At 32.7% G+C, this 27,037-nt stretch overlaps 1 protein-coding gene across 2 annotated transcripts in view; it reads left to right on the top strand.

Annotated features, from left to right (window-relative positions):
* The window catches only part of LOC143071200 (uncharacterized), a 40,051-nt gene extending 19,401 nt beyond the window's left edge, over nt 1–20,650 (top strand). For both annotated transcript variants that reach the window (XM_076245364.1, XM_076245365.1), the window contains 10 exons: nt 44–130; nt 781–885; nt 8,336–8,522; nt 9,000–9,143; nt 9,536–9,621; nt 10,712–10,782; nt 16,478–16,647; nt 17,915–18,044; nt 19,762–19,835; nt 20,564–20,650. In XM_076245364.1, coding sequence (XP_076101479.1) covers nt 44–130; nt 781–885; nt 8,336–8,522; nt 9,000–9,143; nt 9,536–9,621; nt 10,712–10,782; nt 16,478–16,647; nt 17,915–18,044; nt 19,762–19,835; nt 20,564–20,568 — 1,059 coding nt within the window. In that variant the 3' untranslated portion in view covers nt 20,569–20,650. The remainder of the gene's footprint in view (nt 1–43; nt 131–780; nt 886–8,335; nt 8,523–8,999; nt 9,144–9,535; nt 9,622–10,711; nt 10,783–16,477; nt 16,648–17,914; nt 18,045–19,761; nt 19,836–20,563) is intronic.
* The last annotated feature ends 6,387 nt before the right edge of the window (nt 20,651–27,037 follow it).

The following is a 27,037-nucleotide window of genomic DNA, read 5'->3' as shown; positions in this document are numbered from 1 at the left end:
TTATATGTCGACCCTTTTGTTTATCATTATATGAACATTTCAGATATTGGAACGTGTAGTGAGAGAAACGAATGGCAAGATCATACAAACCAGCGAAATGTATCGGTTAATAAGGATGACCCAAGTCATTGTACGTAACATATAAAAAAATAAGTTGTCGAAATACATTCAATACTATTTTTTGAAGGAATAAATCAAAATATATAGGAATATAGGAGTACCTTTTAAACGATCGTGAAGAGGTTTATTAATGAAATAAAATGGATAGTTTTTTTTTTTTATTTAGCATCGACATTCGCTATATCTTGTATTAAAATTATAGTGTGTGATATCGCCTATTCTAAACGAGTAGATCCATATTACATTTGCTGGTTTGTCGTTTTGTTGGCAAATATTAAAGGTATATATAAATATAAAAACTCGAAATAAACTAATGTTTCATAAAAAAATATTTAAACAAAAGCTAAACGCTTAATATAAGAGTTACAGATCTGAAAGACAATTCTTCCTCTACGACTCATGATAAGTCTATACAGTAGGATGCAGACGCTAAAGAAAGAATGCTAGTTTATTTTCATGAATATATTGGTCTTAGCATGAGAACGTGTTTCATTCGTATATATATACTTATATGAATATTGATGTAGGTAGTTTAAACTAATGTCTGTCCAAATATCGTCAAAATGATTTTTAATTCATATTATATTAAGTTTACATGGAGTGATCTAGCATATTACAGTAAATATGTTTTCTATTAAATTGTCTGTGTTATTCTTGCAGTTGCTAGCTACAAATATAGCTTCCGATATTATGTATTCAGCGGATCAGAGCACAGAATGTATAAACAAGAAAATAAAAGAGAGATCACGTTTCAATGATCCATATGTAAGAGTTTTAAATTTTAATCTCAAAAACGTTTATTGATGTATGAATGCAAAGGAAATATGGGGCGCAAGAAAATAAGATACGTAATCTGAAAACAAGGAGATTTGATATGATTTCAAATACGATAACTATATCCATGCAGACTAGGCAATAAGAGATTGCTCACTAACTAGGAATTTTGACCCTAAGAGAACATATTTTTTTACTGCTATATTGTATTGAAAAGTTGATGAAACCATATTTTAAAATCTCCAATTGTTTTAGCATCGCTAAATGTAGGTGAATTTTGCAAAAACCTATTGTTTACAGAATTCTGCATGACTATGTCTGAAAATTAACAGTGGTGCCAACTTCGCTCACAAATAGTTTTGCTGAAATATTCCGTATATACATGTACCATATTCTTTATTTTTTCTGCCATAAATTCAAAAGGCGAGGTGAGGCGACACATATAAAATAATGAAAGAAGGTCGAAAACATTAACAAGTATATGTCTGTTACATTTTCAGGCTAATATATTATCAAATATGACGATGATACACAAATTTTCGTAATATACTGTCAAATACGATACAGTAAGGCCGTGTTCACATTGACCTAAACTTGGTGTTGTGTTATATAGTGTAACCTGAGACTACTACAATAGTTACTCAGGTGTAACTCACACATAAACAAAACACAATTACGTCCCCATTGATAAAACCCAATGTTTACATGTAGTTTAAATCATGTTTTGTCTACATGCAGTCGATACTCAATGTAGGGCTTGTGAAGGTTAAGTGTACACAAAACAAGGCATTAAGAACATTAACTTTACCATGTATATTTAAAGAAGAAACGATTTTTGAATAAAATTGATATGTATAACAATTATTAATAAAGTTTTTTACAGAAATATTTGGCTAACCTTGATCTTAGTATATTTAATATTTAACACTTTACGTAGCTTTATTAACCCCTTATCAAGACATACACATCATCATTGCCGAACACATAATTTATTTGAAAAGGTCTTCCCAAATCGATTGGACGTACACAGAAATATTTGCCACTGGTCTTTACTCAAACAACGATTCACTCATAAATGCATTACTGAAAAGAGTGTGAGGTAAACTGTTTTGTCTGTCTTGTATCTCAGATCCGTTAAAATACTCTTAGAAATAATGAAAAATACATCATTTCACCTCCTTTGACCAAATACTCCTTTGGGGAAAAATACCATTTGAAATAAATACAAAAGTTAGAAATGTAGTGATCCTAAACATCTCATTCCTTTTTCTTCCTGTAAGCACGAAGATGCAGCGCACGTTTTTTAATGCGTAATCGAGACATCTTTAGTATCCTTAAACTACTGCAAATCATCAAAATGGCTTTTATAAAGGAGCAACCACTTAACAAAAGTAACCCAAAATAAAGGGGGTGAGTCTGAGTCAGATTTTTTTTCGCGCGAACTTTTTTATTCATTTTAATTCGATGAGAGCAATCAGATATTTTTGTTCTTCAATATTTGACACTATAATGTATGGGGAAACTTTTGATTCAGAATATTTTTTTTTTATTTTGATCATCTGTATTACCCGAATAGTTTTTTTTTTTTTTTTTTTTTTTTTTTTATCAAAATGGGGATCAGTATACTTTTCAAGGAAAAATCCACCCCCATTTTTTATGTCAAATGGTCGTTCCCTAACTGCTAGAAAAGTGCGAAAATTTTCATTCGGTTCATCGTAACGAACTTTTAAATGACATATAGTTTACAAGTTTACAAATCGTATGTACAGGTATTAAACAAGGTTTATAGATGTGCACAAATTTAATGTGAAACTAGTGTACATTACATTAAACTAATTGTAAATATGTTTACACGGCGTTTGGTGTGAACACGGCCTAAGCAGTTCATACATATTAGATTCACTTATAAACCAATTGAACATGAACTAAAAACGCTTTTACATGGCCGCTTGTTAGGATTCCTTGGTCTACTCCTTCGTAAAAGTTGCCTATTCATCTTCAAAATCTGAAATGTTATAAACACCAGGTTCAATGGGCAGAGTTGCGAGACAAATTGAATTAAATTTACATTAATAAAAGGCCATGCGAGTTGCTTGTCAATTATTCAACAAACGAACAATACAAAACGAGCACAAGACATGTGCGATATTTAAGAAAAAGGTATGGAAAGCTCTCTCCTTTTTTCCAAAGTCCGATATAAGTCACTATTTTCCCTTTTAACAATATTTTTTTATGCCCCAATTATGAGCATTATGTTTTCTAGTCTGTGCATCCGTGTGTTCGTTTGTTTGGTCGTTCATCCGCCCGTCTCGTCCGTCTGTCCCACTTCATGTAAAAGTTTTTGGTCGAGGTAGTTTTAGATGTAGTTGAGCATGTTTTACTTATTTTAATATATATGGAAGTGGTATGAATATATCTATATATCTATATATTAAAGTAGTATAATCGTAGTTTACATGTAGATAAACGCGAAAAATATTTGTCCTCTCTAAGGAGGTATAATAGTTGTGATTATTGCGATCTAAACACCATGATATGGAGAACGCACTACGATTGGTTGTACTTGTGTCACATGTTTTACTTATTTTAATATATATTCAACTGGTATGACGCCTTAAATAGTAAACATTAAAAAAAAACATTAGACAGAATACAGAGAGTCTCTATATACAGTGATATTGTTTGCTGTTTTTCAAAACTACCTCTACCCTTTTTTATTTGGAAAATATGCGTCATTTTCTTCAAATTGGGAAATTTAAAATATTCCATGAATTTGACTGAAACTTAAATTTACCGACCCATTTTTAAGAGTCAAACCCTGCTTTAAAATAAAACCCCATTTTGTCAGTGATGATACATAAATAGACCCTCAAATGTGCACATATAGTCATTTGAGGCAAGAAAATTATTTAAATGAGTGTTTTTCAGTTTGTATTCATGCACAATTACTACTGAGACTGCACTGTTTGGGAAAAAAGTTCTCTCTTTGGGAATAATTTTAAGCCATTTTTTTTTCAAATTGGGATTCTTCTCCAGGAGAAAAAGCCTTTATTCTCCACTAATTCAAGGCAAACAATATCACTGATATCTTAAAGTAGTATAATCATAGTTTTCATGTAGATAAACGCGAAAAATAAGTGTCCCCTCTATTATTATTAAAGGAGGTATAATAGTTGTGGTTCTTGCGATCTAAACACCATGATATGGAGAACGCTCTGATTGGCTTATCTATTTTTCATTTTTGTTATCTACAATGTATCATACGATTGGTTGTATTTGTGCATGTTTCAAGGTGGCACGGTAGTATTTCCTGGCCCATAGGGATAATGATAGCCTTTTTAGAATTTTCACCACTTTCTAACACTGCAAAAAAATCTACATTCACACTTAACTGAAGTACTTTCATTTTACTATTCAGAAATGAATTTGAATATGTATCATGACCGTTTACTTTTTTCGCTATTTTTAGAAACCTAAGGCCACTAGTAATTTTAGGTCTTTTATGGTGCAGTGAATACAAAATTCTCAAAAATTCTCAAAAATTCATTTTCATCTGTATGTAAAATTATTTCATATTTTTCTACACCTGATTCATCCCTCAGTTTGGGAAAGTATGTTCAGTTGATACTGTATTTTTTGTCCAATCACACTGTTTAGATACATTTACCTAAGTAGGGTACACAAAAGAGCAACCTAAATTCTGGAATGCAAATACTACCGTGCCACCTTAACCAAGACATAACAAACTTGAAACCAGTCATGACACCTATGATGCATAGACTTCTTACTTTGGAACATATTAAAATAAAGAATACTAGTCTGCACTCTTTTCATACCAAAAAAAAATGAAACATTACATCCCTACCCCATCTGGCAGATTTTCACTTTTTTTCATCTTACCATTTTTACTTAAGAAGTGAACAAAACCCAAATATATGATGTTTCAAATCAACACAGAAGTCAAACATGGTGATTTAGGAGGAATTATTGGATTGCCAACTCTGTTTATGGTTAATCTGAGTAAAAGAAACCGTTTAATCACCAAATCATGAAAACTGATATTAAAGTCCATTCCACATTTTACAGCATGCCTTACATTACTTTAAACATTTTCAGATTATGAGGGCAATACAACAAGAGCCTTTAGATTGCAGTTAACTATTATTCTGTAACCTGTTTGACAATACATGTACTAGAATACATCTCTAAGTTGACTGTTTGTCTATTTCTCATGAATGCATTAAGTTAAATTATGTCCCCTTACATAATCAATTTGCATTTATTGTGCTTTTCACTGTCAGAAAATCTTAACAACTAATGGTATTTGCATGGAAAATGAATAAACCATTTAATCTTGCTGATATAGCATCATAAATACATTCTTTGTCAAAAATAATGTCTATTCAATGTACAGAAACCCCTATTTCTATCTCTATTTCATACCAATATGAGAGCTAAATGAATAAGTAAGGACCCCTTAACCACTTACTGGTTCCCCAAAAGCTCCTACCGGTGTCATGTAACATCAGAGCTACTAATTAAACCTTACGAAAGCTAGTATAGCTGTACTTATGTTGAAAAAAATAAGAAATTATGCAATTTATTTATTTCTGTGAAAATAATAGGATGAACATGCAACCGTAGAATGTCGCGTCTCAAATTTTAGTGGTTGCACATGTGTCAGACACTGCGAAAAGTTAAAGCGAGCATTTATAATTAAAAATGTATTGCAAGTTACATGAAAATAATGAACTTCTACTTTCTATGAAAATTTTTACATTATTACCTACAGATCAGGCAAAATTTGCTGAGTCAGCAATTTTTACTCTCAGGGGTGGAATTTAAGGCTTGTTTTATCATAGTTGCCCTTAATCAACTTTTTATTGATAAACTTACAAATTGCATAGGTAAAAAAAGTTCCTTCATTGATTTAGTGTAAAAATATATATCCCCCTTAAGGTGGCACGGTAGTATTTCCTGGCCCATAGGGATAATGATAGCCTTTTTAGAATTTTCACCACTTTCTAACACTGCAAAAAAATCTACATTCACACTTAACTGAAGTACTTTCATTTTACTATTCAGAAATGAATTTGAATATGTATCATGACCGTTTACTTTTTTCGCTATTTTTAGAAACCTAAGGCCACTAGTAATTTTAGGTCTTTTATGGTGCAGTGAATACAAAATTCTCAAAAATTCTCAAAAATTCATTTTCATCTGTATGTAAAATTATTTCATATTTTTCTACACCTGATTCATCCCTCAGTTTGGGAAAGTATGTTCAGTTGATACTGTATTTTTTGTCCAATCACACTGTTTAGATACATTTACCTAAGTAGGGTACACAAAAGAGCAACCTAAATTCTGGAATGCAAATACTACCGTGCCACCTTAACCAAGACATAACAAACTTGAAACCAGTCATGACACCTATGATGCATAGACTTCTTACTTTGGAACATATTAAAATAAAGAATACTAGTCTGCACTCTTTTCATACCAAAAAAAAATGAAACATTACATCCCTACCCCATCTGGCAGATTTTCACTTTTTTTCATCTTACCATTTTTACTTAAGAAGTGAACAAAACCCAAATATATGATGTTTCAAATCAACACAGAAGTCAAACATGGTGATTTAGGAGGAATTATTGGATTGCCAACTCTGTTTATGGTTAATCTGAGTAAAAGAAACCGTTTAATCACCAAATCATGAAAACTGATATTAAAGTCCATTCCACATTTTACAGCATGCCTTACATTACTTTAAACATTTTCAGATTATGAGGGCAATACAACAAGAGCCTTTAGATTGCAGTTAACTATTATTCTGTAACCTGTTTGACAATACATGTACTAGAATACATCTCTAAGTTGACTGTTTGTCTATTTCTCATGAATGCATTAAGTTAAATTATGTCCCCTTACATAATCAATTTGCATTTATTGTGCTTTTCACTGTCAGAAAATCTTAACAACTAATGGTATTTGCATGGAAAATGAATAAACCATTTAATCTTGCTGATATAGCATCATAAATACATTCTTTGTCAAAAATAATGTCTATTCAATGTACAGAAACCCCTATTTCTATCTCTATTTCATACCAATATGAGAGCTAAATGAATAAGTAAGGACCCCTTAACCACTTACTGGTTCCCCAAAAGCTCCTACCGGTGTCATGTAACATCAGAGCTACTAATTAAACCTTACGAAAGCTAGTATAGCTGTACTTATGTTGAAAAAAATAAGAAATTATGCAATTTATTTATTTCTGTGAAAATAATAGGATGAACATGCAACCGTAGAATGTCGCGTCTCAAATTTTAGTGGTTGCACATGTGTCAGACACTGCGAAAAGTTAAAGCGAGCATTTATAATTAAAAATGTATTGCAAGTTACATGAAAATAATGAACTTCTACTTTCTATGAAAATTTTTACATTATTACCTACAGATCAGGCAAAATTTGCTGAGTCAGCAATTTTTACTCTCAGGGGTGGAATTTAAGGCTTGTTTTATCATAGTTGCCCTTAATCAACTTTTTATTGATAAACTTACAAATTGCATAGGTAAAAAAAGTTCCTTCATTGATTTAGTGTAAAAATATATATCCCCCTTAAGGTGGCACGGTAGTATTTCCTGGCCCATAGGGATAATGATAGCCTTTTTAGAATTTTCACCACTTTCTAACACTGCAAAAAAATCTACATTCACACTTAACTGAAGTACTTTCATTTTACTATTCAGAAATGAATTTGAATATGTATCATGACCGTTTACTTTTTTCGCTATTTTTAGAAACCTAAGGCCACTAGTAATTTTAGGTCTTTTATGGTGCAGTGAATACAAAATTCTCAAAAATTCTCAAAAATTCATTTTCATCTGTATGTAAAATTATTTCATATTTTTCTACACCTGATTCATCCCTCAGTTTGGGAAAGTATGTTCAGTTGATACTGTATTTTTTGTCCAATCACACTGTTTAGATACATTTACCTAAGTAGGGTACACAAAAGAGCAACCTAAATTCTGGAATGCAAATACTACCGTGCCACCTCAAACCGGGAGTCTTATCTATGACTAAAAGACAGTCTGATGACGGAATCACATCCGTAAGAATGGATGACAAATGCGACTATGCATGTTACCTATAGGACACAGAGGCATGATGATTGATTTATTGTGGAAGGAAGAGAAGCGACACACAAAATGAGGTTTTCTCGTTTAATAGTATAGATATGGGGAAAAACGTAAAACTAATCTAAGAATCATTTCATTACAAATAGTATTATAAAACTTTCATGATCTTACATATAGATTGAGAAATATTCACGTGAAGTCAAGTTTGTGTTACATGAATATTATTAGTATAAGTAAAATGTTTGGAAAAATAATGGACATGTTTTAATTCATTTCTTTTCTCTGCTTTTATATAGAACGACTGCCTAGATATGGTAAGGGAATTCATTAATCCAGTAAGCACGGAAAATAAACGGGGTAACTTCACTGAACTAACCTGCCGATCTTTACAACTTGGCGATAGAGTACGTCGTGGTCCTGACTGGAGCTATGGGAATCAGGATGGTCATATGGCTGGGACTGTCATTGGACAACAATCACATGGTGTGTACTGATATATTTATTTATCTCTTTCTCTCTTTTTTTCTTATAAAATCTGTATGTATAGTAAAGAGTGTTATGGTGTTATTCATTATATAATAAATCCTCTCACACACACACACACACACAAACACATAGATTTGACCATAATACCTGGATCATATTGGGAGAGTTTACCATTTATAACACATTTTAATAACATAAAGGTCAACAAGACTGCATCGTGAATGTTGACAGTACTAGATTTGAAGATATGCATTGTATGATAAAGTACATACAAATCTCATCAAAGATACCAGGTCAATAATTGTATACTTCAGACGCGCGTTCCGTCTATATGAAACCTTCCTTGTTAATATTCATATTCCTATTTATTTACAATTAGCAGGCCTTCAATAATTTAGATATGTGTAACACTATATATGGAGATATCCTCACATAAGATGTTTAAGCCTAGCCTTTCTTACCGATTTTTTATAGATGTAATCAGAGTTAAATGGGACAGTGGGGATACTAATATCTACATGCAAAGTGACGAAGCTAATAATTATGATCTGAGAAAGGTAGATGAACCTAGAAAACTAGTTGATGAGATGATAGCTGTTGGTTGTAGAGTTGTTAGAGGTATGTACCTAATACACTAGTAAGTCCAAACAAATTAAAATTTCATTAAGGTTTATGTCACATCCATATTATTTTTGATAATAAAAAGAACAGTTTGACAAAAAACAGTAGCCCTCTTTCAGATGAAAACATAGGAACACAATTTATTCTTATAAACAGTGTAACCGCATTTCCTTTTACATCCAATATATCAAACAATTCTTAAACCATGGTAACGTACAGTATTTTGTATTCCTCAATAAATATAAAATGTGACACTTTTGGAGCGTCCGATGTCCTTTTCTGAATTTATCTTAATAAATTTAATCACAACATGAATATTATGTACTATTTTCTTCGTGGTATTATTAAATGTTATTGTTATGCCAACATTAAAGTCCATTATTTTTAAGGACACGATTGGAAGTTTGGCGATACTGATGGTGGACCTGGAAGTTCAGGGACAGTTTTAAAAGTGAAACAGGAGGGGACAGTTGTGGTGAGTCTTTTATTCATGGAATAGTATTTTGCTGGTAATGAAGATCAATGAAATATATATATGAAGATGTGATGAGTTCCAATGAAACAACTCTCTATCCAAGTCACAATATGTAAAAATAATCAATTATAGGTCAAAGTACGATGTATTATACAAATTAAACTATTAACGTTTTGTATATTAGAATTTATGTAGTTTCAAAACAATCTCAATCGATTTTTTTCGTAATTTACTTAGTTCAAACATTAGTACGTGATTTGTGTGGATGCTTGTTTTTTTGACGTTCGGCATTCAAAATTGGGCGGTAAGTGATTCGCACTAATTTTATCATTTCATGGGTAAGAGGCCAAATGTATTCAGCATAAGCATCACCTTGATAGATCTTTGCTCTTTATACCAATTCACTATTGGCCTAAATAAAGGCAAAAGTAGTATACCGCTGTTCGAAACTCATAAATCGATCAAAAAAATAACGAACTAGACATTCGACACAATCCGATGAGAATAACAAATATAACATCAAAACTACATAAATGAATTTGGGATAGAAAAGTACCGTGACACGTCTTATAGCAATGTAAGTTCACACTCAAGTATGAGAGGAAACAAACGACACAACAGAAACACAACGTTAAAATGTAACACACACAGAAACGAACTATAATATATAACAATGGCCATATTCCTGACTTGGTACAGAAAATGTTTTAAAGAACAAAATGGTGGGTTGAACCTGATTTTGTGGCATGCCAAACCTGCTGCTTTAATGGCAATGTTAAATATACTATAAAATGACAACATAACATTACAGGACTACAATAAAAATAAATATGAGAACATCCTTAAGTCATATCTTAATATGTTAAATGAAGCATTATGGTTTGGTTTACCGTCATGCAGTATGTCGTTTGATTGACTCCTTGCTGATTTCCTCGTTTGTGTAAGAGTATCAAAACCAATATAGACGTCAACAGAAATACCCAAAATAAAAACAGATAAGGTTTGCATTGAAGGGTTGTATCAAATGTTTGACTTGAAAGAAAAACATTTTGTGACTGAGTGTTTTGGTAACACTTGTCTCTGATTTTAGGTGAGATGGGATTCTAAAAGAACAAGACTATATAAGATGGGACACAATGGACAGTTTGAAATTAAAGTACAGTTAGTATAAATGTGTTTGAATGCAAAAGTTATTATCTAAATATTTTCAATGGGTTTTCTCGATATATATAAATATAATTATATCGTATTTATCCTAATCACGCCCTATTATATGCTATCTGTGTTTAAGACATAATAACTTTTATGACATCCTTTTTTCCTGTTGCTCTTGGTGTAAAACAAGGCTGTGTTTTTATCGCCGACTTTATTTTCTATCTATGTAAAGGATTTAGTCTCAGATATTAAAGAAGCAAATTGTGGTATTCAAATAGATGACATTATGGTCTCTTTGTTATTATATGCTGATGACATTGCATTGATTGCGCCTGATGCAGAGAAACTGCAAAAGCAGTTGGACATTTTAAAATTTTAAAGTGGTGTGAAAAGTGCCACTGTGGAGATTAACTCTAAATAAAAACAAAACTAAAATTGTTCATTTTAGAAATAAATATATACAAAGAAGTAATTTTCTGTTCAAATGTGTTGAACTTTGTCTTGAATATGCTGCTTGTTATAAATATCTTGGTGTACTTTTGAGTGAATTTTCAGATTATTCTATAATTGCCAAATAATTGTATAAATCAGATAATAGAGCTCTTGGTGGTTTAATGCAAACTTTTGTAAAACAGGTGGTATGAATTTTGATGTATTTACTAAATTATATGACACTTTAGTCAACCCATTTTTACATATGCTTCCGGTGTATGGGGCATTAATATACATAATTGTATAAATAATTTGCAAAACAATGCTTGTAAATTTTTCTTAGGCTTAAACAAAAGATGCAGCAACTTAGCTGCTAGAGGTGATATGGGTTTTTTATCAGGTGATGCACTACTAAAAGTTTTTAAACTATGGAATCGTCTTAAATGTGACAATACCAGTAATATATGTAAAAAGGTTCATACCTGGGCGATTAGAAGAAAATCGTCATGGGATTATAGAGTTTTACAGTTAGCTCGTAAATATAGTTTGATTATAAATGTAGAAGATGAAATTAATATGCGTTATTGTAGTGGCCGGACCAGTGAATGTAACCAAGATGACTGAGTTTTCATAAGGATAAAACAATCAGGAGCTGACTTTTATTTTACTACCAATCCAAATGGTGAAAAACTGAAAATACAAATATAAATACAATTTTACAATGTGTTCAATGATAATTAAAATCCATTAAAAATACGGATAAGCAGTTCGTAGATATTTAAAGCTGTTAAAGTTCTTTATAATAATAATTACTTGAATAGTCTTGAATTAAATTGTGTAATGCGGGGTTCACACATTGCCGATTATTGCTCCCGTTTGAGATCAGACAGCGATACGACACGAAAGTGAAAAAGTCGGATTAGTATCCTCAATTATCTGGAATGTCCTATTATTGTCTGAACGCAGTCGTTTTAGTTCGTAACAGATTCCTACTGGTCGGGAAGGGTCTGAATAGTTCTGCAAAGCACCCCGACAATTAGGTGCGTCCCGTAACATTCGGGGACAATCAGCCGATTTTGTCTATTCGGATTACAATCGTGCCTATGTCGTGACAGATTCTGCTGTATCGGATCGAATTCCTAACAATGTTCCGTGTATTCGGGACCGTGTCCTGTAGAACGGGAGTGATCTTGAGAAATTTTTCATTGCTGTTTTTCTGCCGATTGATTCCAGATTGCATCCAGATCTTGTCGATTGCGAACCATTTTTGCCGAAAGCGTTCCGAAACAGTCCCGTTATTAATTCTAAATTCGTCAATGATACCCACGCCAGAGTCCGGACAATTACAGAATACAATACGACTGAGACCACAGACAAAGCCGTTTGCAATCAGATAGAGCGGACCGTGATAGGATTACTTTCCGACAGTACCTGATCATCACGACTATGCCGACAGTTTTCGAACGGATCACTTCCGTCAGCGTCGGTTCACTGTCTTGTCACTATCTGATCTCTGTCGGATTACGTTCGGTAGAATCGGGACGCAGTCGTGACAGACTCGGTGGAATTTTACCTTGCGAAAGATACAAATCGGATAAGAAGCGGATTTAGAACGGGTTTATCGGGATAAATTCGCTTGGAAACGGTTTAATATCGACGCTTCCTGAACAATATCTGATTGTTGTCGTGATTATATTTTTTTTACAAATTTTAATTAAAGTTTGAATTTCCATAAACGATTCATAGGATCTTGATCAGACTTTTAATAAATTTTAATCGTGAATGGTCCTGTCAAGGACGTCAGTAAAAATCGTGAATAAATGACCCCAGCTTTATCCCAGATACGAACAGTTTGAACGGTAAATGTTCATAGTTTCTTTATAACATATGAAAATATATTAAAACAGTTCATCAGAGCACATAAAGCCATGTACGCAATGAAACGTTTACAATAAAAAATGATGATCAAATGAAGAACAAATGATGAATGAGTTACAGAACACTCCCCGTCTGAGGTCTATCTGACGTCACCATTCCACAATCAAAACCAAATAAAATGTTGAATATATAACAACAGTCCAAAGTTCCATTTAGAAGTAGTCCAACGGGAGGCTGGGTATTTCACAGCTTCAATCCTAGACAAGGCGGGGTTTCCGACGAGATCGCGGCGATCTAAGATCTAACTCAATGGCTGTAGTTCTGATGGAAGAATTTCCTTTTGACACGGATATGCGATCCAAAGAGGACATCTTGCGAGAAACGGACGCTTTCCTTTATGTTTATGGCATACAGTAGACCATCCGGTGCCATTTTCCTTTTCTCTGTGAATTAAGTTGGAATTGTCTATTCTGCTTTCCTCTTGTCCTTGCGTATCCAAAGGCGTATTGAAGCTTTCCTTGGTAATTGAATGTTTTCGGATGTACTTTTCTTTGTTGGCATTCACTTTTGGTGGCGTTGCTTCCAAAGTGAACTTTTCGGCTTCTGCAAATCTAACGATTGAGGTCGCTGATTTCGTTTTCGGTTGCCCATGTAAACGTGGATAATGTTTAAGCGAATCAGTTTGAATATCATTTGACTGGGTGTTGGTTTTATTACACTCAGGTAATTTTTTTGTCTGTCGTTTCACAACCCTGCAAGTCAGATTTGTTTCCTTTGTAGTGAGTTCAAGGTGAACATGTTGCTTATCGGAGCGTATTTCTCCAACGATAATCCAACCCAGGTTAAACTTTTGCGCAAATGGAGCCTTTGATGGTCCTAGACGTTGATCAAGGACATGATGTGCCTCTATAAGGTCTTTTCCAATAAGCAATAGGATTTTGCATTTTACATCAATCGGGAGAATATGTTTTTGCAGTTTTTGCAAGTGTTGATATTGCAATATATCCTCAGGTGTATCAATTTCGTTCCGATTATAGGGGAATGTCATCGCATTCAATCAGTTCAGGCAGATTGAATCTAGTATTGTCTTGTACAGACTTCACGACAAAGCCGTTTCCTCGTTTACCGAAAGTAACCTTGCTGCCGGAGCATGCGGATAACAAATAGTCTTTACGTTGAATAGGCTGAAGAATTCAGGAGCCACGAGAGACCGGTTGCTTTGGTCGTAAATAATTGCATACATGCGAATTACTTTGTCCTGTTTATTTTTGTGAAAGATATTCACAGGAAGTATCTTGGCACAAGATTTACTACTGTTTCCGTCTTTGGAGATATCTTGGCAAGTTGAACTAACAGAGGTTAGCTTGGTTTCAGCTAACCCAAGTTGCTCCCTGCCGTCGACTGATCTAGGCGGTGAAGGCGGTACACTCGATTTGTGTGGGATGAGGTGCTGTGTTGTTTACTTCCGCATTCATTGTAACTGATACTCGCGTTGCAATCACGACTTCTGTGCATAGTCGAATCACAGCATTTGTAACAAAGATTATTTTGCCTTAACGGTTCCTTGCGTTCCTCTATAGTTTTAGCTCTGAACCCACGACATTCATTTAGCGAATGTTCGATATTGTGTATTATGCACAGATTTTGTTACTGTGCAGTCTCTCCAGATCGTTGTTCGACCGCTGTCTTGTAAACTTTGATTTTTAAAGCAGGCTGAGGTGTGAAACTTGGCGCAGCATCTTTTGAACTTGGTGTGACTCTTGACCCAAAAATGAACCCGGGATCGTTCTTAATTTTGCTGATGAAGGCAGACATTTCTGTGAAAGCTGGAAAGGCAACTTCAAATTTAGACGTGTACCTTGAAGCCCTTGTTATCCATTTTTCTTGGAGTCCGTATGGCAGTTTTTTCCACAATAGGATTTATCCCGGACGAAGAGTCGAAGTAAGCAAGCAAACATCCCAGCTTGCGATTTTCCTTGTAATATTCTATGTCTGATAGAATATCAAACAGTTCATAAAGACGTGCGTTGTCCTTATTTGTCAAGGTTGGAAAATTGATCAGTTTACTCGTAATAAAGGCTTCCAACATTTCTGGAGCACCATATCGCTCATCAAGTCTTTGTCATAACCTCTGTAGGCATTGTTGGCATTTGATGCCCGTACACAATGGCATGTTTACCAGACTGTGATCCTAACCACTTAATCAGTAAGTCTATTTGTTCCGAGTCCGAAACTTGTAATTCTTCTATGACGTTTTTAAAGCTAGATATCCATGTATGGAAGGATTCTGTCTGGTCATTAAAATTTGTTAGCCGGGAGAACAATTGGTCTTTGCGTAGAAGAAATCTAGTTATCTCCGACGTAGGATTAATTTGTTGCTGGTATGCAATAGGGGTCTCTTCTATTACACATTGTTCTTTGGTTTGAAGCAGGGAACTCTTCTATAACGTCTTTTTTATGCGTAAGACAGGGGTCGCTTCTTTAACACCCTGATTTTGGTGTTCAGCAGGGATCTCATCTAAAAGGCCTAGTTTTTGTATGCCGGTTACTTATCCCAAATCTTTTTTACGAAATACTTTTTAAATGTAACAAAGCTGTCCTTTTATGTATGTATTAGATGTTTGTTTTAATGATAGTGTTTCATAAGTCGTTTTCGGCTGGCATCCAGGTTCCTTTTACTTAAATGTTAGGTTCTTATGACTTTATGTATATATATATATATATATATATATATATATATATATATATATATATATATATATATATATATATATAAACGAGTCTAAATTGAAAACTACGTTCAAACCTATGATTGCGTTGGATAAAAACCGCAAATTTATACGTGTGCATGTAAAACAAATTTCGTTGAACAACTGGTAGTCTTTAACCCTGCTGACTGCCATTGACGATTGCCAAATAAAATTGATCACAAGATGTAACAAAAGGGATCTTAATATAAATTTAATACTAAACAGAAATTTTTTTTTAACTTGTGGCCACGATGTTATGCCACAAACATATATATATAGATATTGTTATGGATGGTGACACTTTAATAAAATAAATCTTTATCTTTTAATATGTAAAACTCACCAACAGTACGAGTCTTGAACTTATTTACCACCGTTTCGTTTGAATGAGACATTATGGGAGCTACAATTAAATTACTTGACAGGCCAATTTAGATACGGAGTTTAAGAGCACTGAAAACAAAACAGAAATAAAATAGTTCAAAAACGGTCAATGCCATCTTAGCCTTGAACGTGTCTTGCTACTTTAAAACGATTTAATATGTTTTACTATGAATAAGGAATAATGCTGCCAGTTGTGTGATATAACTTTAACCTTGGAAATAAACAAAAGTTTTAATTGTTGTACTTTAACTTTAAAGTGATGCTGTTAAGAGAAAAGGACCTAACCAGAAATTCAATCCTAATAGTCCCCACACGTCAGACAGTGAATCTGAGGGCGAAACACGCCGACCAATATTCAGTACAAGTAACAACAACAGAACACAAGACCAGACAGATTATGTAATTCCGATATACTCCGATTCAATAGGTAATAATGCTTTTTAATTTCACGAAATTTTATTGAGATCTTTTACAATATTCTTTATAGTTAGTAACCTCTATAGTCACATCTATATACCTAACAACTGCTTTCCAAAAATCTATGATGAGTTTATCTGCATCCACTTATTTATTTTTTAAATTGCCTGTGCTTATGATTTTCATTTATTGTTTACACATCTTAATCCAAAGGAAGGGTCGTGAATAATAATTTAGTCTGGGACAACAATTTTCTTGCTGTGTTGAGGACCCCAAAAGGGGTGTTAGTTTTTTTACTCTTGTGTCGGGTTGTTTGGCATATTCCCTATTTCCGTTCTCTATTTCATTGACAGTTTCTTTGCACTTTGACTTGGATAATGTGTGTTATTTTCATTTTGTTGGATTTTAAAAATAAGTGCACATCTAATGAGTCCAGCCCTGGTCAATTCGTTGTTACCGAGTGTCGCATACTGCAGATAACGCCCAATTAGTGTAATTTACCACGAAACATTATCTTAATGGCATTCTTTATCTAATACTTGTTGCTTGTCTCTTTCTGATGTAATTTTTCTATTTGTCAAATAATGATAATAATTGAAATCGTCATAAATTATTTCGGAGAATTTGTGTGGCCTATCGTACGACTAGGGATAACAACATCCTCCTTTTTAGATATATGTATTGACCATCATGTTATAATTCTTTATCTTTTATTTCAGATAAATGTACATTTTTTTAACTATTTCATTACCGTTATTTCATCACATCAAACAAGTACAAATATATATATATATAAAAAAAGAAGATATGGTGTGATTACTAATGTTACAACACTACCGATGCTACCAGATGACACACAATTAAATCAACAACTATACATTTGTAAGTCACCGTACGGCCTACATCATTGAGAAAAGCCCATACCGTATTGTCAGCCACACAAGGCCTCGAATTATATGTAAAACAATTTTAATGAAAAAACTGACGGCTTAAAAGCCCAAAGCAGTTTTTAAAACATTATATATACCATGATTATCGCACAGAAATTTGATCAGCGTATTTAATATAAATTCTACATTAATGTCTTTGAATTAAAGTTAGCTATAATTGCAGTTTGTTAGTCTCTCATATACATTATATATCAAAGAGCAAGCATTTCGTCCTTATCTACAATGAACAATAATGTTTAAAAATATACTCATTTGGCGCTGAATTATTTGATTTACATTCGAGATAAATGATACAATTCTACAAATATACACATTGTTTAATAATAGTGAGTGCTATTTGGGAATATCAAGAAAGCACAGAATGGAGACAGTATCCAAATGATATCAATGTAAAGATTGAAAAAGCTTATCAAAGAAAGAAGACAGGAAAAACAATCATTGAAATGGATCGAACAACGTGAGTTTGGAAATTAAATTATTAAAATTGAGAATGGAAATGGGAAATGCGTCAAAGAGACAACAATCTGACTCAAGAGCAAACAACAGCCGAAGGCCACCTATGCAGCAAGAAATTCCCGTCCCTAAACGAAAACGTCTACTAGTTCATTAGTTTTTTATATATATTTTCGTTTAATGACTTTTGAACAGCGGTAAACTACTGTCGCTTTTTTGTTGTTGGTGTTGTTTTGTGATTTTTTTGTACAGTCTATATGCCTTCAAAATATCCTTTAACTTTACTTTCCGCTATATAGATGATGTCTCGCACTAAATAATTCAAAATTTGGTGACTATATCGAACACATCTATCCCATCGAACTAGATATAAAGGATACAATAGATACAGTTAAGTCGGCCTCATATCTTGACTTACATTTAGAAATTGACAATGAGGGTCGGTTGAAAACAAAACTTTACGACAAACGAGATGCTTCCAGTCTCCCAACTGTGAACTTTCCATTTCTTTGTAGTAACATTCAAGCAACGCCTGCATACGGAGTATATATTTCCCAATTGATACGATATTCCCGCGCTTATATTTCCTATGATGATGTCCTTGGTAGAGGGTTGCTGCTCAAACGGAAGCCATTAAACCAAGAGTTCCAAATGGTGAAATTGAAATCATCACTTCGTAAATGTTACGAACACCATCACGAGTTGGTTTACCGTTATGGAATAACCGTTTCACAGATGATATCGGATATGTTTCCAAAGTCAAAACTTCAATCTCCTTTCCTTTTCATGAATGTGACCTACCGAATTAGCCTATTTACCGGGTTTGTAATAATATAAGCAGTACATAGTGTGCCACACGTGGAATAGGATCTGCTTTAGCTTCCAGAGCACCTGCGATCAACCCAGTTTTTGGTGGGATTCGTGTTGCTCAGTCTTTAGTTTTCTATGTTATTTCTTGTCTACTATTATTTGTCGGTTTGTCTTTTTCATTTTAAGCAATGGCGTTGTATGTTTTTTGTTCGATTTATGAGTTTGACTGTTTTTCTGGTATTCTGGAAGTTTTGTATTCACATGCTGATAAGTAAAAGTAAGTTGAGTCTTGGTTTCGTATTTCTCTCAGGACATAGTTTGTCCTTGTTTCTTTCGCCCCTGTTGTAAAAGCACGATTTATACAGTAAAACATATTTGGGAACGATCAAATTAAGATACATATAAACTTTAACTTAGAATAAGTTTCAATTAGAAAAGCAATAGATTATGATATTTTTAGAATGTATGTTTGTCACATGTAATATATGTGTCATCAAATCTTGTACTGAAAAATGTTTTTTAGAATAATGTTTTATCTCTGTTTCATAGTTTTGAGAGAAGTGTCGATAATATTCAGTGAGTTCTGAAATTTCTGAAGTTTAACAAAAAAAGTGTTAAAAATATTTTGAACTTATAAACAAATATATTATAAATGCAAAAAACTGTTACATGTAAAGTAATGATCTCAATACAATTTGAATAATGCTATTGTAAACATTGATTGCTTCGAATGTGAATGAGTTGTGGCTACATGTCCAGGCGTTTATTTCTTATTGCAATTATATACGTTAATAACATTTATTCTAAACAGTAAATGCTTTAAACCTAATGAAAAGAAATTATTAACCCTAAGAGTAGAAAAGTAACTGTTCCAATAATGTAAGTAGTACAATCAGTTCATTTACTTTCAGGTATCAAATACATTTTTCAAGAATGATTCAAGTGAATCCAAGTAATAAGACAGAAAAATCTATCCAAAGAAAAGGTTTGTTAAATATGATTTACAAGTCTTGTACAATTGTATTCATCCATGCTAGGAGTTTGAGTCATTCTATCGTTCAATTGATATAAAAAGTAAAACAAGTTGCCGGGCATTTATTCAGTTATACATTAACACAAACATATAGAGAAAAGTAAATGGGATGCCATTATTGCCAAATATGAATAAAAGATGAAAGACACTATCATATAACTGTAAATTCAACGCTACACAACCATTTGAAATATCACATATACTAGCGTTGTTTATATATAAGAATATGTGACAGGTGTGAAAATGAGACAACTGTCCAAGCCCCAATTGGTAAAGTAAACCATTATAGGTAAACATAACGGTCTTTAACACGGAGACTTAGCTCGCACCGAACAGTAGGCTTTAAATGCTCCGAAATAACTAGTGTTAAACCATTTTAATGGGGAAAAAAATAGCCTAATATATACAAAAAACAAAACGAGGACAGCTTATGAACCACATCAACAAACGACAACTACTGAAAATACAATTCCTAACTAAGGACAAGTACAAACCAATGCACAGTTTTAAACGTTTTTACTGGTACCAACCTTAACCCTTATCTGAAACAAAACTGTACATAACGTTGTGCATAATCCTACATTTCCAATTTTTTAGTGTGAAAACATTTTATATATTTTTAATCCGAAAGTTTCATTTATTGAAAATATTACTTTTAAAAATACGTTTATATCTTTTAGATTAGAATGGGAGAAAAGGAAAAAAGATGCGTAAAAAATGGAAACATTTGCTTAATTTCATTTTTAATAAAGTGATATTTGGATTTATTAGTTGTATTGTTTGTTTTTTTGTAACATCCACTAGCTTATGAATAATAATATTTTCTTATTGTATACTCCTACTCTATCCGTCACACGAACTCCAGATACATACGTATAAGAGGCAACAGTTGTCCATCAGTGTTCCAAATAATGATTACGCAAAAATCAAATTTCGTTCAATTAAATGCATGACAGTATAAATATTATTGCTCGAAGTATAACTAGATCTCAAATTAAGAATCAGAGAACGTGATCATGACGAACATGCAGTTGTTAATAGAAGTTTATTTATTGTTGCTGTCTACTACATTGGACCTCCCTTTTGAAATATGAGCAAATGAGACTGAACATGTATGTATCTCATTTTGTGCTGTTATATATTTCCATTGTTTTTATACTTTGCAATTAACAAAGGACTTTGCTTATGACTTTTAGAATATCAATCTGTGTGATATGCAAAAGGCTGAGACCATTTAAAAATAAAACGCAAACAAACGAAAAAAACATATAATATACAAGCTTCTTTTTCGGAATGTACACTAAAGAGATTTATCCCGCCGAACTGACTTTAAATACAGTTATTACTAGCAATGGAGACTGTCATTTCCTAGATCTTGATACCTATACCTTTAGCGGAAAGCTTTATACCAAAATTAATGATAAAAGTGTAATTTTTCATTTCCCATTGTTGATAATTAAGTTTTAGAAGGTGCAATTTCCTTGTCACAATCTTATGGTATTTATATATCTCAACTTGTTCGATTCACTATTTGTGTATATAACAACGAATTTGATGTTAACGAAAGAAATCTCTGTATTACTGAACAATTATAACACCAGGGTTTTCGATATCACACTCTAGTCATTTTCTAATATTTATCAACAAGTTATTAGTACCTTCCAATGATTTTTTTAAGAAAAATATCGTTCTTTGACATTAGCCTGCTGGTTCACCAACTTTCTGTTCAGACAATGGTGACGTTTTACAAAACCTGAGAAGGTCTTCAGGCTCTTGAATACCGAATAAGTTGGGAAATGTATATGCAGGTGAAGTTGGTACATTGCTGCTAAGCTGTGGATAATTTCAAAAACAAAGTTTTGTACGTTGTGTTGGCCTTGAGGACAAACTACATAGTTAATTCTACACGAGGTGAAAAAAAGTGAAAAATGCATAGCAATATAAAAATTCCTATAAATTGTTTTAACAAATTTAAACAATAGATAGGCATAGGTAAGCGAACTACTAGAATATTTGATTCCGTGTACAATATTTAAAAAATAAAAATACAATGCAGATCTTCGTGACTGCATGAATTCTAATATTTCAATAATTGATAATAATGAGTAAACCACAGTCTTCGACTGTTTTCATTCAGAAATGAAACAATGTTGCAGGTGTAGATCTAGAATCACTTATTCAGTCCTGGTCAGAAACAACATAGAGAGAATAGTACATATTTTAACAAAACAGTTCTTACACATAGCTGTATCTTTGTCAATGGTTGAAATATTCAGTTGTTTTTGTATCAGATGTAAGCTTGGTGACTTGGGATCACCATATATGATATAGGAAGATGTCGCATGGGTGCCAATGAGACAGCTCTCCATCCAAGTCAGAATTTATAAAGTAAACCATTATAGGTCAAGGTACGGTTTTTAACACGGAGCCTTATTTAAAGGTTAATTTTATCATTAATAAAGAAGTACATACGATTATAATAAGAGATCACGTTTGCCATTTTGTTTAGATCAGAAGTTGCTGTTTTTGTACTATCAAACTTCCGGGATAAGGTAAAAAATGTATACTTTTGACATGAAATGATTGCCACTCTATTTGAACAGAAGACAAACTAGACATTAATGCTTGAAATTGAAGAATAAGGCTACGAGTTAATCGTTTTATTCCTGCAAGTAGTGACTGGAATGTTATGTATGTGAAAGTTATACGGTGCAGTGATGCTAAAGTAAAAGGAGTAATCTGAAGACGAGACAAAAGTCGTTTTCGTGACATCTTGGAATTGATGATACCACTGATACTGGAAGGGCTGCTTCATATCTTGGTCTTTTTCTCAGTATTGATATTGAGGGATGACTTCACATTATAATCGATGACAAACGCAATTAATACAACATCCCAATTATCAATTTTCCCCCTTCTCAGTAGTAACATACCCTCTGCTCCGTCGTATGGTGGTTGCATATCTCAACTGGTACGTTATGATCGTGCCTGTTCACACTATATGGACTTCATATATAAAAAAAATTATACAACAGGGTTATGAAAAGGAACGATTAAAAATGTATTTGAAAAGAATTGCGTGACATTATCACATAATGTTAGCAAAGATTCTAACTTAAACAAACACACAAAATATTGTAAGTTAATATGGTACAAGTTTTAACGGAAAACCTGTTCTATAATTAAGATTTGAAGAATGATAGCTTTAAACTGTAACAATAGTTTGCTTTACATTTGACGGAAATAATATAATGGCCGTTTGAATGTGTATACGATGGTGTTATAAATCATAGTCGTTTTTGGTCAATTGATTTTCAAAGATCTTTTATCTTTTAAGTTCAGTATTTCATTTTTGAGTTCAGCATTTTTGTGATTTAACTTTTTATCGTATCTATAAGATTGACTAACAAATGCACTCGCAGCCTGATGTACGAATAAAATACTGAATCATCATTATATCAAATCTAGTTTCAGTAATCTTACCCATTGATTAATATTTAGAAAAGATGTTTTTTGAAAAAGGAAACACAAATATTCATTTCACGATTTTATATTGTCGATAATTACATACTGTCAAATTGAGTACCAATTATATTGAGAAAGGTGTTAGAGTTGTATTTCAAGAGAATAATTTCAACAGTTTGGGTCAGGGTCACACATATACGAATTTTAGTGCTGTCCCCGATAGAAAATTGTCAAAAGTGTGATCAAGATCCCTTTGAATCGTTACTGGAAACTCAAGCTTAAAAACAATATTCGTAAACCATTATTTTATCACAACAACAATTAGATATTGGTCAGAAAGCGTACAAAATCATCCATTTCCATCCGAATTTGTCCCGATTAACCCGTTCTCAATCTTATTCTTTTCCGATTTGCATCGTTCCCATAGTAGCAAACCTGAATGTGTTCCTACAGCATCCTGATTCTGTCAAATATAATCTGTAACCAGAGAGTGAATAGATGCTGACGGATGATATTCATTGGAAAAATGTCGATTTATATTCGGACTGGTCAGGTATTGTAAGACCGCAGTTTTATCACAGTCTGCTGTACAGCATTGCAAACGTTTTGTCTGAAATCAGTCGTATCATGTTCTGTAATTGTCGGGAACGTTGGTATCATTGCCGAATTTTGAAATAAAAACGTAGAAAACAAGGAATATAACAATTTTGATCCGACATGCAGAATCTGTCATCACAGTCATGATTTTATTCCGACTAAACAAAATTGGTTTACAGTTTCTACGAATGTTACGGGCTAACCTTACTGTCGGGAATGTGACCAACATCTCCGGACCATTCCAGCTCATTAGAAATCGGTTATGAACGTACACTAGTACGTTCTCAGGATGGTAATCCGAATTTTTCACTTTTCGTGTATTTTCATAAACCATAAACGATAATCATATTCGTCATTGTTTGAACGCCAAATTAAACTTGTAATAATCTGCTTTATGAAAATGTTGGCAATAATTTAATCAGAAGCAAAAAAAGAGGGATTTTTTTAAAAATTATTTTATTATTTCAAATAAAAGTATCGGTATTGAGGATTTTCCTATCTGCAAGTATTATTAACATTTAACCAGCAAATTTGCTGATATCATTTCAATTCAGATAGATTAATACAATAATTGTAAAGTAAGAAGTCAAAAGTAATATCAATGTATATGTTGCCTTATTTATGTTACAATTTGCATAAAGAAAGCATGATATTAGATAATTTCATTTTATAAAATTGTATATGTAAATGGTGTGTACATTCCAAGAAGATTAAAATCCCATTATTAGTTTGCAAATGCAGGAAATTATATATGTATGTAACATTATACTTCCGTCAATTGCATGTCAATTATCGATATCTAAATTTAAAGAATATACACATTTTGTAAACGGTGAAAAAATACCTTATTTTTAAGGAAGGACATGGGAACTTTATGATTACGAAACCAAAACTAAAAAAAAATTAATAATAAATGTCTTTTATGAAAAAATAGTGTGCTATCCTAGTATAAAGGACGAAATAAAATATAAAATAATGGCGAAGGTAAGCGATTCTATAAGGCTGGCAGTAATTTTGATATTTTATTTATAGTTAAAAATAAATTTATGTCATACTTTTATCTTTCAGTGTATTATGATTTGATTTGTACATATTTGACACTGAAGATCACTATGCACAAAACTGTCGGAAATTGATAACTTTAACTAATCTGATATTTTGATCCCATATTTATTTTTCAAAATAAAACAATATCCGGGGTTTACCCGAAATATATTTTAACTATAACAACATCTTTGATTATTGTTTTGTTAAATGATAAGTACAATTCTACGGCTGACGATCTCTTGAATATAAAGCGCCATGAATTGAGTCTCAGAACATATTCCTATAACGTAAAATTGTTCTGTGATAATTAACTAAGGTTATGGAGTTTATGTTGAAAAAAAAATGGAGATTTTGAAAATGTGTAAAACATTAACATGATAAATGCCTAACTACACAACAATTTATTCAGTTGCCTTTGACAATGTTTGGTTAGCGTCTGTCACATTAGGTGTAATAATCGAGGAAAATATGGTTTGATTGTCATTGCATCAATTTTCCTCCCTGTTTGTTGTCTTTTAAAGTAGTTATAATTGTCCATGGAAATCAGGAATGACATTTATCATTTAAGGTATTAAAATTTAATAAAATAAATATAATTGAAATACCCAATATCAATTTGAAAATGTACGCATACATTTATATTTTGAAGATATGTCATAATTATTCAAAATGAGCGACCGAAGTTATATAATTTATACTAATTTGCTCAAAAATATTTTTACCAGTTATGAGTTATAAGTTTGTCGCCAAATTAATTAATATATATAAGAGAGTCAAAATATACCAAACATGGAACACAGAGATCATATAATGCTTTTACGATTTCTCGTTTTTGTGATTAACTGCTTTATCGAATAATGAATTTTTAACAGCGGTTTACTACTGCAACAATAACCCTGACACAAACCGGACTGTTATATGATGCTCCGCGTGGTTACGCAATTTCTGCTTCATATGTAGCACCCGTCGTGTTGCTCGTGTAAGAACAAATCCGTGGATAATCCTACTTCGGTATGTCACATTCAAGAATGTGTACTAGTATACGACAAATGGAACATATCCTTCGTGATCTGTAACACAGAAATTACATAACAACCAATAGCATTGCTACTCATGATGACGTCCGTGAAAAAAGATTTCAACTGCACAAAATGGAACAAAGAGATTATATTATGCCTTTACGAATACTCAAACATTGTGAAATGCACGCACGATTTTAGTTTGCGTGATTAACTGCTTTATCGATTGATGAATTTTTGAGCAGCGGATTACAACTGTTGCCTTTATTTATCCTGCAATTTACTATGAATTATGCATTTTAATTATTGGACCACTGGGTGAAATTTAATGAAATGTCATCTTGTAGAACAAAGAATTAAGCGAGGAAATTAAGATTATGTTGCAGAAGCAAGAAGACTTAAGACGATACAATCAAACGAATTAGTAAGGACAGGCATTTTATAAATTCACAATATAGTTTATAATTCAAGGCAAACAATAAGGAGATTGCATATTTAAACTGGCAACATCCTATAAATATTAGACACACAATTATCCTGCAAAATTATTCAAACAACTGATATGTCAATGCCTTCAGGCAAATTTGACCATTGATATATTTGGCTTTTAAAGGTAAGGTACTTTTTGGTGATATAATTCTACAAATGTTTTGTTTTTATACATCTTTGGCTTATATGGATTGAAGCGTTCTTATAAAGTTACATGTAAATCCTGAAAAGCGCTTCAGAAGCATGACTTTTATAGTATGTTGTTTTCTTTTTTATAGCAGTGGCTCGATACCGCTGCTAGTGGTATATCCGTCCCCGATAGTTCATCAGCTCAGAAGTCTGACATGATTTCAAACAAGCCATTCTGAAATTATCATTTTATAATTGTTTATGTTTTCAACACAATACTTGAGGTTAATTTTTCAGAGAGTTGTTGGCATTCATATGAGAACAAACTGTAAACCTCTCCTGACAAACCCTTCTTATCGTCATTCGAGTTGGTGAAAAAAAACCAAAAGAGATCAAGAAAGCTAGATC

The sequence above is a fragment of the Mytilus galloprovincialis genome, chromosome 4 (genome assembly GCF_965363235.1).
Source record: "Mytilus galloprovincialis chromosome 4, xbMytGall1.hap1.1, whole genome shotgun sequence".
In the NCBI taxonomy this organism is placed as follows: domain Eukaryota; kingdom Metazoa; phylum Mollusca; class Bivalvia; order Mytilida; family Mytilidae; genus Mytilus; species Mytilus galloprovincialis.
Note: the sequence above shows the minus strand (reverse complement) of the source record. Positions and strands in the feature narration are given on the sequence as shown.